Source organism: Bos taurus, chromosome 16, assembly GCF_002263795.3.
Source record: "Bos taurus isolate L1 Dominette 01449 registration number 42190680 breed Hereford chromosome 16, ARS-UCD2.0, whole genome shotgun sequence".
NCBI lineage: Eukaryota > Metazoa > Chordata > Mammalia > Artiodactyla > Bovidae > Bos > Bos taurus.
Window position 1 is genome coordinate 68,004,142 of NC_037343.1, and position 15,514 is coordinate 68,019,655.

General features: G+C 38.4%; 1 protein-coding gene across 2 annotated transcripts in view; it reads left to right on the forward strand.

Annotated features, from left to right (window-relative positions):
- The window catches only part of PLA2G4A (phospholipase A2 group IVA), a 174,257-nt gene that overhangs the window by 97,118 nt on the left and 61,625 nt on the right, over positions 1–15,514 (forward strand). For both annotated transcript variants that reach the window (XM_059875405.1, NM_001075864.1), the window contains 1 exon segment: positions 11,934–12,070. In XM_059875405.1, coding sequence (XP_059731388.1) covers positions 11,934–12,070 — 137 coding nt within the window.

Below are 15,514 nucleotides of genomic sequence, written 5' to 3' on the forward strand. Positions count from 1 at the left end.
TTTTGTTCACACTGAAGTCTCAGCGATCTTTCCAAAACACAAATCTGATTTTATCAAACTCAAGCCTAAAATCCTTCCCCTGCTCTTAGGACTGGCCTCAAAGCATCTTTCCAGCTTCACATGTTGCTGTGCGTGCCAAGTCACTTCAGTCGTGTCCACCTCTTTGCAACCCTGTGAACTGTAGCTCACCGGGCTCCTCTGTCCATGGGATTTCCCAGGCAAGAATCCTGGAGTGGGTTGCTGTGCCTTCCTCCAGGGGATCTTCCCAATCCAGGATCTAACCTGTGTGTCTTATGTCTCCTGCGTTGGCAGGTGGCTTCTTTACCACTAGCGCCACCTGCGAAGTAAAGCATACAGCCAAGTGTGGACTTCGCTGCTGATCTAGGTGGTTAGACACCCACGTGCTGCTAGTTCATCCCAAATCCCCTCCAGCCCCTCCACCGAGTACCTCTTGGCTCCAAATCTCGAAGAACCCTTTCCCAGTTTGCATTCTCGTGTGAACACTGTTGCTTCTGTCTGCCCCCATCCCCTCTCCCTCCATCCCATCCCCTTTTCAGTGAACTTACAGCCTCTCATTCTTGAATCAGAACACGTGTGACTCAAGCAATCTTTGTCATTCGCTCCTCCATCCTTCTGTCTCTCCCCCTGGGTCCAAGTTAGGTCTCTCAGTCATGTTCTTTTATAGCACAGGTATGTACATTATCTTCTCTGGATTTCCTGCAATTGAACTTTTAAAATACTTGTACAAATATTCATTTAATGTCTGTTTTTTTCCATTAGAATATAATTTTCATGAGGAGCAGACCAGTGTCTGTGTTATTCACCTTTATATGCCCAGCACCAGCTCAGCTCCTAGCTTGCAGTAGACCCTCAGTAAACGTGGCGTTGTAATTAAAACAGGAAGGAAAGGGGCAAGGCACAACCTTTAAAAGAATGACATAGCCATAAGGTACGACAAAAAAGAACCAACTAGGTTCAAGGTAGTCACATACTCGACTTCCAGCGGACCTTGAGCCTTATTATACGCTCATTATAATAGTTAACTAAATGATACACCCACCAGCGCCATGACAGTTCTGAGGCTAACCATCAGAGGCCAAAAAGTGAACCATGGCATCATTCCTGGAAATCTCTGCCCCTTCCCGCAGATAATTGGAATATTCCTCCCACTGATTAGGCTGATTACTCAGCCCGTTAAAACTAACCGCAGGATTTTTCAGTGCTCTCTAGCTTTCTGAGATGGCTCATACTCGGTGGAGTGTATTTTTCTCTAAATAAATCCACTTCCGACCTATCAGTTTGTCTCTTGCTGATTTCTTTCACAGTGAGACATCAAGAACCTCAAATTCATCAGGAACAGTAAGAGTCAGGGCACAAATGTGGGCAGTGGTTTGGCATTTCAGCCAGGAGATGGGTTCACTAGAGAGAGAGAGCAGGGGCTCATAACTGAGGAATATTTGATCAGGTTATTGGGGAGGAGGGGGTTTCTCAGGTGGTCCTATTGGTGAAGAACCCGCCTTCTGAGGCAGGAGCTTCAGGAGATGCGGGTTCAATCCCTGGGTTGGGAAGATTCCCTGGAGAAGGGAATGGCAGCCCACTCCAGTATTCTTGCCTGGAGAATCCCATGGAGAGAGGTACAGTCCAACTCTCACAGAGTCAGACGCGACTGAGTGACTAACACAGACTGGGGAGGAGACAGGTTTGGATGAAAAGATCGCAGTTTGAAGGGTTGAATTGAAAGTCTATGGGGCATGTTGCCACAAAAGTCCAGTGGCCTTTGGTCATAGGTTTTCCTTTTCAAAAGGAAAGTTGCTGCCTCATCTCCTAGGCACTCCTGTTGTGAAAAGGAGTCTTTCTGGGAAAGTGAAATTTGGCATACTATTCATACATATTGACTTTTCTGCAGCAGATGGAGAATGAAGTAATTATGCTTTTCTCTGGGCTAGTCTTCAAAAATATTAAACTCATGTTTTTGGTAGTCATTCCTAGAATTAAAACTTTTGATGTTTTAGTTGAGACTTTTTGGCAGAAATCATCCACTTAGATGTATTCAGCACCACCCATTCCCATAACACAAGTATCATTTTCCTATTTTGTGTTTCTCCTGAGCCAAGGGCCTCTTAAGCTCCCATTTCCCTTGCTCCCTGCCAAGATCTTCACCTTCGATTCAGTACTGGCTAGTTGGCCTCCTGAAGGTAAAAGGAGCAGACTGCTATAGCAGTTTGTCTAAGACAGAATAGTCCTACTCAATATTGATGCAGAGATGGTGCCTGTCTTGTTCCCAGTTTTCAACAAATATTTTGCAGCATCCAGTTTAGGATACCAATGTCGACTTAAAATGTAGAATGCATTTTGGCAGAAGGAATTTGGGTCCCTTGCTTCTTCCCTGTGTTTCACTTGTGAAATAGAGACGATGTCTCTTATTCAACTAAAAGGATGAGTATAAAGTCTTATAAAGCAGCCCAAAGAATGTGTAAGGCACATCTTGATTACTTAATACTGTAGTAGCACTTAATACAATAGTAGCTATTAAACCAATATGTGGGTATTGCTGTTACATAACACTCCAGGGCAATGTCAAATTCAATAAAACCTTAGCTTTCCTACTTGGATAATGCTGTGTTTATTCGTGCAGTCATGTCTGACTCTTTGCGAGTCCATGGACAGTAGCCAACCAAGCTCCTCTGTCCATGGGATTTTCCAGGCAAGAATACTGGAGTAAGTTGCCATTTCCTTCTCCAGGGGATCTTCCCAACCCAGGGATCAAACCCGGGTCTCCCACATTGTAGGCAGATGCTTTACCATCTGAGCCACCAGGGAAGGCCTGATGAATATAATTCCTCCATAAATAAAAAGGGCTGAGGTCTTTCCTGTGAGTAAGATCTGTGACACTTTGTGTGTGGGAATTTTTGTCATATTTGGATTATTTAAAGGCCAATTCTTTTAAATGTTCTTGTACTTAATACAATAGTAGCTATTAAACCAATATGTGGGTATTGTTGTTATGTAACACCCCAGGGCAATGTCAAAGTCAATAAAAACTTAGCTTTCCTACTTGGATAATGCTGTGTTTATTCATACAGTTGTGTCTGACTCTTTGTGTGTTCATGGACTGTAGCCCGCTGGGCTCATCTGTCCGTGGAGATTCTCCAGGAAAGAATATTGGAGTGTGTTACCATGCCCTCCTCCAGGGGATCTTCCCAACCCAGGGATCGAACCTGCATTGCAGGCGGATTCTTTAACATCCGAGCCACTTGAATAAGTCAAATAGTTAATGTTTCGAGTAACCCAAGAGATTCTTCTCCTCAGCACTAAGACTTAAAAAAAAAAATTATCCTTGATAATAAAAAGTTCTAAAATGTATTGATTTTAGTCATTTGGACGAAAAGTTTCTAAAAAGCATAACTCTTTGTCCAGACTGAAGTGGTTTAAATGCTCTCATGTCTGCAGCCATTGCGATCAGCTGCCATTTCTCCAGGCTCTATGTATTCCCCAAAAGTAATTTCTTCAAATCATCCCTTTCTCTTTCAAGTTTGTTTTTGTGGAATTAAAATCTGATAAGTGAGCTTTTTATTGGAACAGTGTCTCTGATGAATATAATTCCTCCATAAATAAAAAGAGCTGAGGTCTTTCCTGTGAGTAAGATCTGTGACACTGTGTGTGGGAATTTTTGTCATATTTGGATTATTTAAAGGCCAGTTCTTTTAAACGTTCTTGTTCCAAAATAGCTTTTAATCAGATGAAGTTTCCAGATTAGGGTCTCTTATTTGAAGAGAAATGCTACTTAACAGTTTTCATGTCCCTACATAACTGACTATAAAGAGAGCAAGAACTGGTTAGGGGACTCAGATTTGAAATTAATATAGCAGAGAAATGAGAGAAGGAAATTTTGCTCCAACTTTTATGGAAGAATAAAGATGGAAATGTTTCTTCTCAAGGCAGAGTATAAGGAATACACAGACAGATAGCTTTGTATGAAAATAGGAGTATAAGTAATCCTTAAGTAATATATTCTGTTATCTAGACTACTATTATGTACTTAAGTTTGTCAGATAAATTAAGTGAAAAACTAGAGAAAGAAGAGACTGTGTAGTGACAGAGGGGGAGAAAAAGCCAAATAATTTCAAAGAAGGCGGTAATAAAAATCAATCTTGGGTTTTCAACAAGAATTTTTATTTCTTTGTTTATTCGATTTCCTTCATTAAGAATATTCTTCCTCTCGCTTCCATCTTCATTATGACAATAGCACTTTCCTGTGTCAATTCTTATTCCTTTTAGTCATAAACATGGTTGGACAATCAGTTGGAACTCCCCTTAGCTAGTTTTGAATGGGCTCCAAAACAAGAGAAAGCTTTACAATAGGACTCAGTTAAGTTGTGAGCTGCTCTGCCCCAGGGGCCATCTGACCATTCAGATCTGTTGCTGCTTGAAGTGTGTGTGGCAGATAGGAATGCTCTTTGCAGGCTGGGGTAGGTACTTGTAGGTGGATTGCAGCACAGGCACCCTGGGTACAAGACCTTGCCATCCTCTTTAATTAACTACTATCCTTCGGAAAAGTAGCTTTTGGCCTACTTACTGGGCCTTAGTAGAGATTGCATGCTTAACTATAGGTGACCAAGTTATCATGTGACCTCAGCTGACTCATGTTATCTGATCCACCCAGCCATAAAGTTGGGTTTGCACAGATGCACTCCATCATACTATGGAAGTTTTATATATGAAATCAGGCTGACCAGGCCCTGAAGATACACATAAATTCCATTAAGAAGTGGCCCAATTGCCCATGTGTCCCACTTTTGTTACCCTAACCTCTCTTTCCATCCTGCATCCAGAGCCTCATAAGGGAGTCAGTTGACAAGAGGAAAGAACACTTGTTTCTTGTCACAGGTGATTTTGCACAATGTTTCAGTACCACCTGAAAGAGGACAGCTGTAGGACCCCAGTCCCTTTCTGGGATACCCTTGAAGGAAAGTTGTGAAGGGAAATCTTCCCAGAGGGCAGAGTTATAAGAGGCACCTAGTCTTTCATTTTGCTTGGGTGGGGAAATGGCCAGACATGAAATTATATACTGATACATGGCCTGTGGCCAATTCTTGGGCTGCTTGGTTAGGGACTTTAAAAGAACACAGTTAAAAAACTGATGACAAAAAAGGAAAAGATTGTACAGGAGGTGTATGAATTGATCTTTCTTCTGGATGGAAAATAGCTGTGTCCTAGGTCTATGCCCACCAAAGAGTGGCCTTAGCAGAGAAGGATTTTATTAATGAAGTATGTAAGATGAACTGTTCTGTGGATACCAGTCAGTTTCTTTCACAAGTCACCCCTGTCATCACCCAGTAAGATCATGAAAAAAGTGGCCATCATGGCAGGGATGGAGGTTATGCTTGGATTCAGCAGTGTGGACTTCCATCTGCCAAGGCTGAACTGGCTACAGCAGCTGCTAAGTACTCAGTTGGCCAGCAGCAGAGACCAACACTGAGTCCCCAGCATGGCATCATTCCTATGGGTCATCAGTGGCAGATTGATTACACCAGACTGCTGCCATCACAGAAAGAGCAATGTTTTGTGTTTACCTGAATAAACACTTACTCTGGATTCAAATTTGCCTTCCCTGTACTCAAGAATTTTGCCAAAACTTCCATCTGTAGACATACAAAATGCCTTATTTAGTGTCATAATATTCCATACAGCATTGCTTCTGATCAAGGAAATCGCCTCTCAGCAAATGAAGTATGGCAATGAACCACGTCACGGAATTTACCTGCTTTATCATCTTCTCCACCGTCATGAAGTAGCTAGTTTGATGGAATGGTAGAATACCTTTTGAAGACTCAGTTATAGTGCCAGCTCAGTGGCAGTACCTTGCAGACCTGGAATATGGTTTTCTGGGAGGTTTAAATCCTCTGAATCAGCATCCAGAATTGGTGCTGTTTATCCCCAGGATTCATGACTCCAAGAGTGGAAGTGGTTGGACTCGCTATCACCCCTAGGGACCCACTGGCAAAATATTTGTTTCCTGTCTGCACGACCTTATACTCTTCTGACTTAGGGGTCTTAATTCTGAGGAAGGGATGCTTCTACCGAAAGTGCAACAGTGATTCCTCTGAAGTATAATTTAAGACTGCTTCCTGACCTTTGTGGGCGCCTCTTTACTCAGTAGGTAAAGAAGGGAACTACTATCCTGGTGGGGGTGATTGATCCCTGACTATTAAAGAGGGATTGAACTCCAGGAGTTGGTGATGGACAGGGATGCCTGGCGTGCTGTGATTCATGGGGATCACAAAGAGTGGGACACGACTGAGCGACTGAACTGAACTGAACTGATGATGTGGTAAGGAAGAGTATATCTGAGATACAAGAGATCCTCTGTGGTGTCCGTCTGTTAGTATTACAATGCCCTGAGTTACATCAATGGAAAACTCTAAGAACCCAATCCAGGAAGGACTGCTAATGACCCAGAACTTTCCAAAATGAAGGTTAGATCACCCACCAGCTGAGGTGCTAGTTGAAGGCAAAGAAAATACAGAATGGATAGTAATAGGAGGTAGTTATAAATACCAGATGCCTGAAATGAGATTGTATTTGCCATGAATATTTCTTCCTTAATTTATTATGAATGTGTATATGTCCATGCACACACAGAATTGTAAAAACAGATTCATATTTAAGTTATGAGGTATCAAAGAGAAGAATAAGCATATCTAAGGACTTTGCATTCTTTTCTGGGGAAAGGATTAGTGCATTTCCATTTGCACACAGGATATCTATATCATGTTAGGTAGGAGTATGACCTTGTTGTCTTTATTTGGAGATTAAGTATGGTTAAAAGGATGCATATAGCTGCTGAGTTGAGAAGGGGTGGACTTGTGATAGTCAATTTTCATCAGTGTGGAGGATGTTTTTTTATTTGATTAGTATTTATTTATGTATTTGGCTGCCCAGGTATGACTTGTAGCACATGGGATCTTTAGTTGCTGTATAAGAATTCTTGGTCACAGCATGTGGGAACTAGTTCCCTGATCAGGTATCAAACCTGAGCCCCCTGCATTGGGAGCATGAAGTCTTAGCCACTGGACCACCAGGGAAGTCCCTTGATTGATCTTTAAGTCAGTGAAATTTGAATAATCAAGTTGTCATCTATAATGTGGGTGGGCCCCATCCAATCAGTTGAAGGCCTAAATAGAACAAAAGGATCAGCCTTACCAAGCAAGAGAGAATTCTCCAACAGACTTGGGCTTCACCAGAGTCATCAGCTCTCTTGGTTCCTTACCTATTGGCATTTGGACTACAACTGCAAATCTGGACTTGTCATTCTTCATAATTGTGTGAGTCGCTTTCATACATAGATAGATAGATTACCTTCCTACCTACCTACCTACAACTGGTTCCGTTTCTTTGGAGAACTCTGACTAATACAGGAACCAAGAAGGCAAAAGTCTTATATAAATTGTTGGAACTTAAAATCTATTAAAACATAAAAAAAAATCTTTGAGCATTTTCAAATTTTATTTTGCAAAGGAGGAAATTAATAATATCCGCAAGCCGATGCATGAGAATAATTTAATCAAAACACAGGGATTCTGGTAAATAAAATTCATTTCCTGTAATCGTATGACAGAAGTATGAGAAATATTCATTGATACCATTTATACACAAATATCGGTGCAATTAAGTCTAAATATAACCTAAAACCTCACAGCAACTTTTATTTGTTTCATTTTTTTAGACTTAGAGCCAGGACTAACATCTGCACCTTATAAGTCCCCCATTATTCTTTGCAAGTTATTTCAGAATGACTACCACTATTAAAACATCCAAAGTTAGTCTTTATTCGTTACATAAAATTGTGCTGGCATCTGAAGTGATGCATAAATCTGAAATGTAACTTAGGGAATTCCCTGGTGGACTGTGTGCTTTCACTGTTGAGGGTGCAGATTCAATCCCTGGTCAGAAAGATCCCAGCAGCAATGAGCCACGGCAAAAAAAAAAAAAGAAAGTAATTTAGCTAAATACCAAATGGTTTTTCTCAACAAGGATTACTCTTTTCTTTTTGAATAATGGGGAAAAAGAAAGAGCATGAATTATGTGTCCTTGACTCTGCATCTCACATTCTGATTATCAGCAATATGGATGCAGATATGGTATAATGTGTGCACTTAAGTACCTCCTCATTTGAGACATGAAAATAATAATAATCTCCTTTTGAGGAGGTTTCCTAGGTGGCACAGTTGGTAAAGAATCCGGCTGCCAGTGTAGGAGCTACAAGAGACACAAGTTTGATATTTGAATCAGCAAGATCTCCTGGAGTAGGAAATGGCAACCCACTCCAGTATTCTTGCCTGGAGAATTTCATGGACAGAGGAGCCTGGTGGGCTACATACAGTCCATGGGTTGTAAAGACTCAGACACAACTGAGCACACACACACACAAGATTAAATGAAATAAATTTTCTTCGTAAGTCTAAATTTCCTTTCTATTTATAGTTAATAAAATTTTTAATTTTATATTTTAAAAATGCATATTCTGTATGACTTATGGAATCCAGAATGTACCAGTAGCAAAAATTTTATTAATCCTACCCCCAAATTTTTTCAAAGAGGATTTCCTTTGCTAAGGTCCCTGTAGTTATGGGGGATTATTTCCGGTGGACCACAGTGAATTTAAAACTTCAGAATCTGACAAACCCAGCTTTAAATCCACAGGACACCACTTTCTGGCTTTATGACAGTGGAAAAGCGATGTTTCTTGTGTTTCAATGCCTTTATCTTTAAAATGGCAATAAGATATATCTCATAGAATTGCAAAAATTAAATGATGCACAAAACATAGTAATTCATGTACAATAAATAAAGTTGTAAATTGTAGTCTGTACAGTTCAATTATTTCATTATTTAATTTTTATACACAAATAATATGGCATTTTCTTTCAAATGATAGCAATCCAAATTTCTGACCTGAAAACCTCTTTAGGGTTACTGTAAAGCAATGATGAAAACTGAGTTACATGAGTCCCAGTTTAATAAGTGGCTGTTTTCAGAAAATTCCTAACATAAGATTGTCATCCATAAGTATGTGTTGGGCTCCTGGCATGTGAAGAAGGACATCTGGGGAATTGTTTTCTTAGGATTAAAGAGGTTTACATTCAATTTTCCAACTTCTCTTATGAAATTTCTCTTTGAACAATATTGTAGGTTTTGTATTATATGTTGAAATGAAATAGTGTTACCTGTTACTTTTACTCTGAACTACCTTATTTGTATTGGGCTTAATGTTATTTTCAATAACACAGTGTTGCCAAGTAACCAAATCAACAGACTTAAAAGCCCCCACATAATTTTTGAATGTAAATAGTCTTCCTCCTTCTAAAATATCAACGCTGACATTTTTTTCCCTTTAAAGTCTTTCATAATCTTTTTTTCCTAGCTCCCTAGTATAGTCCTACTACTAAGACTGATCTTTTCATCTCAGAATCACATACCTTTTCTTATTTGTGGCTATTCTAGTGAAGTCACTCAGTCTTGTCCAACTCTTTGCAACCCCATGGACTATAGCCTACCAGGCTTCTCCATCCATGGGATTTTCCAGGCAAGAGTACTGGAGTGGGTTGCCATTTCCTTCTCCAGGGGATCTTCCTGACCCAGGGATTAAACCCAGGTCTCCCACATTGCGGGTAGACGCTTTACTTCTGAGCCACCAGGGAAGTTATCTAGTGTTTGGCACATAGTAACAGTAAATCGTTTTATTATTATCATTATTATTATAGTACCTATAAACTCAGCCCTTCATTCAAGGCCTAACTCAAATCCCTTCTCCTAATTTCTAACTGGCATCCTTACAACTACTCAATACTGTATTATACTCCATTCACCCACTTTATAACCCACTTTAGTTTCCTATCTTAGCTTTCATCCCTCTCCATGTAAGTTTTTCAGAACTTATATATTTTACTTTATTTACAATTTAAAAACTATGTTTCAGAGCATTCTGTTCATCTAAGTATACACAGGTTCAAAGCCATTTCAATTGCTTCATTGCACTGTGTTTTCATGAATGAGGGCTTCAATTGGCTTGAAATTTGATAGCCACCAAGTAGTGCAGAAGAGCCCTGGATTAGGAAATCCGTTCTGGTTGTCCTGCCATTCACTGTTCTACCTCCAGTAAGACCTAACCCCTATAGACTTCCCTTTCTATATGTAAGAATTCTATAACCTTTTTGGTCCTTTTAGTTCTCAAAAAATGGTGTCACGAATATCTATATTTATCCCACTGGTGAGTGAACACCCAAGCTTTAGGATTTAAGTGCTTGAAACTCAATGCAGGTTATTCTCATATGTGTTTTTATTTTTTTTATTTTTTTGGTTAAAAATACTTTATTACTAAGTAATTGCAAACCATCATCTGAGCCTTCAGCAAAGCATAACCTTTTTTTTTTAAATTTAATTTTATTTTTAAACTTTACATAATTGTATTAGTTTTGCCAAATATCAAAATGAATCCGCCACAGGTATACATGTGTTTTTAAATTCAAACTATTGCTATATCTAATATCATATAGTCTCTGGAAAATTCCATTTTACATTCATGAGAAAATGAGATTGAAAGAAGGAAAGTAAGATCTTCTTGTTATTGTGAAAAGACTTTTGACTTTGTGGGCCCCCTGAAAGCTATGCACACGTGAGATAAGGCATGGTATCAGAGCCGAGGGTATGACTCTTGACTCAACCATGCTACTTATTGGTTGCATGACTCTACACAAGTTTTCCAAATAAACGCTCTTGTATTTCAGTCATGTTACAGACAGTCTATGCCTCTCTGTTTCGCTGCAAGTACTCTTCATTGGCCTATGCTCTTCCCATTCCCCAGAACAGCCTTCTCTCTTGTCTTTATCCCTCCCTATGGAATAATTTTGCATCTTTAGCATCAAGCTCAGGTTTCTTTGTCTGTGAAGCTTTCTCCACCACTCCAGTCCTTCTGATTGGAACTGACCACACCTTCTGGACCTGATGTGCTGCCAGCCTGTAGCACTTGACTTTAAGGCATGCTGCCACACTGAGTGTATGACTCTTGACTCAACTCTGCTACTTATTGGTTGCATGACTCTTAACACAAGTTTTCAAGGCGTGGGTTTCCTCACTTGTAAAATAGAAATCTCATAGGGATTTTGTGAGGATTAAATAAGGCAATGTCTACAAAATGTTGAGAACAATTCCAACCAGATAATAAGAGCTCAATGAATGTCATCTATTCCTTTTTTTGTTGTTCTTGTCGTAATTACTATTTCTGCCTCACTTAAATTAACCGTATTCCCCAGATCCACTGTGGGGATGCCTGAAACACAAAGGCCACTTAATCAGATTGATGAATGAATTAAAGATGAAGAAATAAATTGTATATGTCTTTAAGATGATTACGTTCTTTTTGATGGCTTAAATAATAGCATATTTTTTGAAGTGGGTCAGCATAAAGGATCGCTAAGAATTCTGGACCAAGAAGGCAAGGTGCTTACTTAACTATAGATTACCAGCTAATGGATCTTATATAAGTAATAGCATCCTTTCAGAACTTCCATCTGCAAAATGACCAAATACTGTTTTGCTCATTTACAGCAATTTTGAAAGGATCAATTAAAACAAAAAGTACACCCCAAAGCAAGCCCCAAACTGCAAAGAGTCAAGCAAATATAAAGGACTGCTGCTGTTGTTATTATTGTTTTCAAATAGGATTAGGTGGCCATTTTAATAATGTCTGCTTTCTAATAGACATTAATTCTTGATTTTCTTAAACATTATTTTATATTTAACAGTTAGATAATATCAAAATATGAGTGAACTTAAAATCCCTTATTACCAAATGTGGGACATGTCAAATGAAAATGAGCATGACATAGTTTACGATTTTATTTGATAAATAACCCTGTGTTTCATCATTCCAGGTGCCTGTGGTGGCCATACTGGGCTCAGGTGGGGGATTTCGAGCCATGGTAGGATTCTCTGGTGTGATGAAGGCACTGTATGAGTCAGGGATTTTGGACTGTGCTACCTACATTGCTGGTCTTTCTGGATCCACATGGTTAGTATACATTTTACATCTTGGTTTTATCATCCTAAATGCTTGGCATTTATCTACCTGAAACCAGAAAAGAGTGTTTTAAAAGTTGACATTAACTTCAAATTACTGAAATATTCCAGCTTGATGCAGAAATTTGTTTCTTAAAAATATTTTTAAGACAAATTCATACCTATTGATGACTCTCATCATAAGTTGGCTCCCTTTAAAGCCATTTGTGACTTAAAATGTAATAATAGTTAAACCTAAAACAAAAAATAGATCAATTGAAATAATTCTATAGAAAACCTCATAAGTGGAATAATGTACTCCACCCATAATTAATTTAATCTTCCTATAATTTACTGATTTGTAATCTCGCAGTGATCATGTCTAAGTCTACATGATTCACTAGGTATTCATTTTCTTCTTTAGGGCAAATAGAGTGAAATGCAAGATACATTAGTATACAGAAGAAGGAAAACAACTTTTGAATGAATAAATGCAATAAATTTCAGTGATTTATATCTGACTAATTATGAAATTAATCCTTTAAATATATCTAAGTTCAACTAAATTTGGATGGAGTTAAGGCATCAGTATGTATAATATTTGTAAATATTTGTGTACTGTAGGTCTGCCTTTTCAAAAATATATTTGTAAAACATTTTCAAAGATGATACTATGTACCTTTTGGTGTGCTTACCTCACACAATCACATTGAAAATCAAGTGTCTTGCTTAGCTGTCTCAAATAAAAGTATCACCTATTACAGAATGGTTTACAAGGCCTTTTAGTCATTCAGCCTGTGGTAAAACTTATCTTTTATAATATTATATTGTATGTAATTATATAACATAAGTATTATATAAGTATATATTATATAATTATATTATATATTATTATATATTATATAATATATATAGGTATATATTATATAATTACAATATATATTATATATGTCTGTATTTTAAGATTTCTGTATCTTCTCATCCCGTGAGTTGGCTATGAGCTTCTTCGCTTTTCAAGCAAAGAAAATATGACTCAGAAGTCAAGTGATTTGTCCAAATCATAGCAGAGCCAACATAGAAGCTCAGGGTTTCCACCCCCTATTCTGGATTCTTTCAACTCAACCGTAACCTTCTCTTGTACATCTGTCTATTCTACCTAGAGAGTCACATTTAAAGAATCTATAGTTTCTTAAATATTTTGAACCAGATTCTTTAGCTGAAAAACAGGAACCTAAAACCATGATTGCCATCTATTTTGTCTGTCCCCTCAACATGATTTATCTCTTTTGAAAGAAGGGTGTAGCCCATCATTATTCCTTCCCTTGAAGGAAAGAGCAGGCACCTGCCTGTTTAATGAGTAATATGAATATGATGGAAAAACTTGGACCCTTAGATTAACTTCACCTACTCAAGCATTTTATTATTACTCTTCAGATAATTTTATTTATCTAATCATTATTTTTTTTATATCCCTTTGGTCCAGCACTGACTAATACATTGCAAGAAACATGTCTTCTTAAAGTCATCTAATAGAGAAAGACCAGACCTTCAGTGGTATTTGCAGGGTGTAATGGTGTATATTTGGGCTTAATTAGAGCTTCAGTCATTGCTTTGGTTATACATTTAGGGACACATCTAAAATACTTTCAGGGTTCTGAATAAAGAATAATCAAGGGAATTTTAAATATTACCACCCAATCATTTAAATATTGTAGGTCACTGTTTCATATGTACAGCATTTCTGCTCTATCCATTAGTGTCTGATTTCCTCAGATTAGCTTTCTTTTATTTATTCTGTTTCCTTAAAGGCCATGTACTCCTAAGGCCTTCCCAGATGGCTCAATAGGTAAAGAATCTATCTGCAGTGGAGGAGACACAGGAGATGTGGGTTCCTAGGTTGGGAAGATTCCCCAGAGAAGGGCATGGCAACCCACTCCAGTATTCTTGCCTGGAGAATCCCATGGCCAGAGGAGCCTGGTGGGTTGCAGTCCACAGGGTCACAAAGAGTCAGACATGAATAAAGTAACTGAGCATGCACATGCATGCACTCCTAAAATTCTTACAATCCTTTTTTACCTGGAGACCACATAATTTCCAGATATAATGGTCTTTTGAAGTTATTTTCCTTGACTTTTGCAGGGAGTCTTGGAAGATGAGGTTGGGAGTTGAGACATTTCACACACTGAATTGTCCCTCCTTCAGATCCCACCTAGCTTGCTCCCCGCCATCCTCTCTGATTGCTCTCTCTTCACTGTTGTTTTTTCTGCTTCTACTACTTTTCCCCTTTAAATTAGCTTTTCTCCAGGACTTCCCTTTTGTTCTATTACATTTACGCATCTTCCCTTAGTAATTTCACAACCTTCTGCCACTTCAGTTATTATCATCAGTCATTCCATTTGTAGATCTCCAAAACATCCAAAAAGTTAGTGGGCCAAAAAAAGAAGAAGAAGAAAACAAGCAATAACAGACAGTGCAAAGTAGTCAAGGACGGGGCGTGCTTCACAAATAGTGTATATTTTAATAGAGCAAAAATCTGTGAGAAGCTTTGCTTAGAACTGGGTTTAGAGTTTTCATGGTTTTAGCAAAAATTAAAGTAGATAAGGTAAATGAAGGGCACCTTTGATCATGAAATTACCAATAAGAAATGAATAGAATATGAAAGGAAAAAAGGTGGAAATGTGAACCTTAATAGGAACCTTTTACTATTTCAAGAAGGGGAATATAGGACCCAGGAAATGTTTTTGTTTTGTTTTCAGAAAATAAGAGACTAGAGTGTTTATGTAGAAGTCTGAGATAAAGGAAATAGTGTAGAGGGATAGATGAAAGATAAATAAACAGATGGATCATGGATAGAAAGATCTGGGCAGAGACAGGATAGGGACAAGATAAACAGCTGTCAACCATGGAGAAGACATACTTCTTGAGACAAAAAAAAAAGTGGTCAGGATGATTCATATTAACAGTTTTCTTTTGAAAAGTATAGGTAAGAAGGTAGACAGTTCAAATGAAAGGATTCGGAAAAACTTGGAAAAACAAATTATACTCTTGTGTAAGTTTTTATATTCTGCTGATACATGACCATTCCCTGGCACAAGTTAGGTAATACAGGAATACCTGGAGAAGGCTGGGACCTCCCATAATGTTTTCTGTGAGAGAGCTTTATGAAGAGAACTTTATGTAAGACATATGTAATGTTTTCTGAAGAGAACTTTATGTAAGACAAAAGCTTCTCTTGTAATTGCTGCTACCTCTATAGTAATTATTTCTGAAATGATTTTTGGATGATGGTTGTTATTCATTAAATAGAAGCATTAGCCAACCAGGAGAACTGGCCTGAGTGAACTGGTGACAGTGAGCCAGTGTGCTGTTACTCAGTGAACACAGTGCTCTCCCTCAGCACAGCTGTTCATCTGGAGTATCAAAGGGCTGTTGATTTTTTTCTCCTTTTTTTTATTAA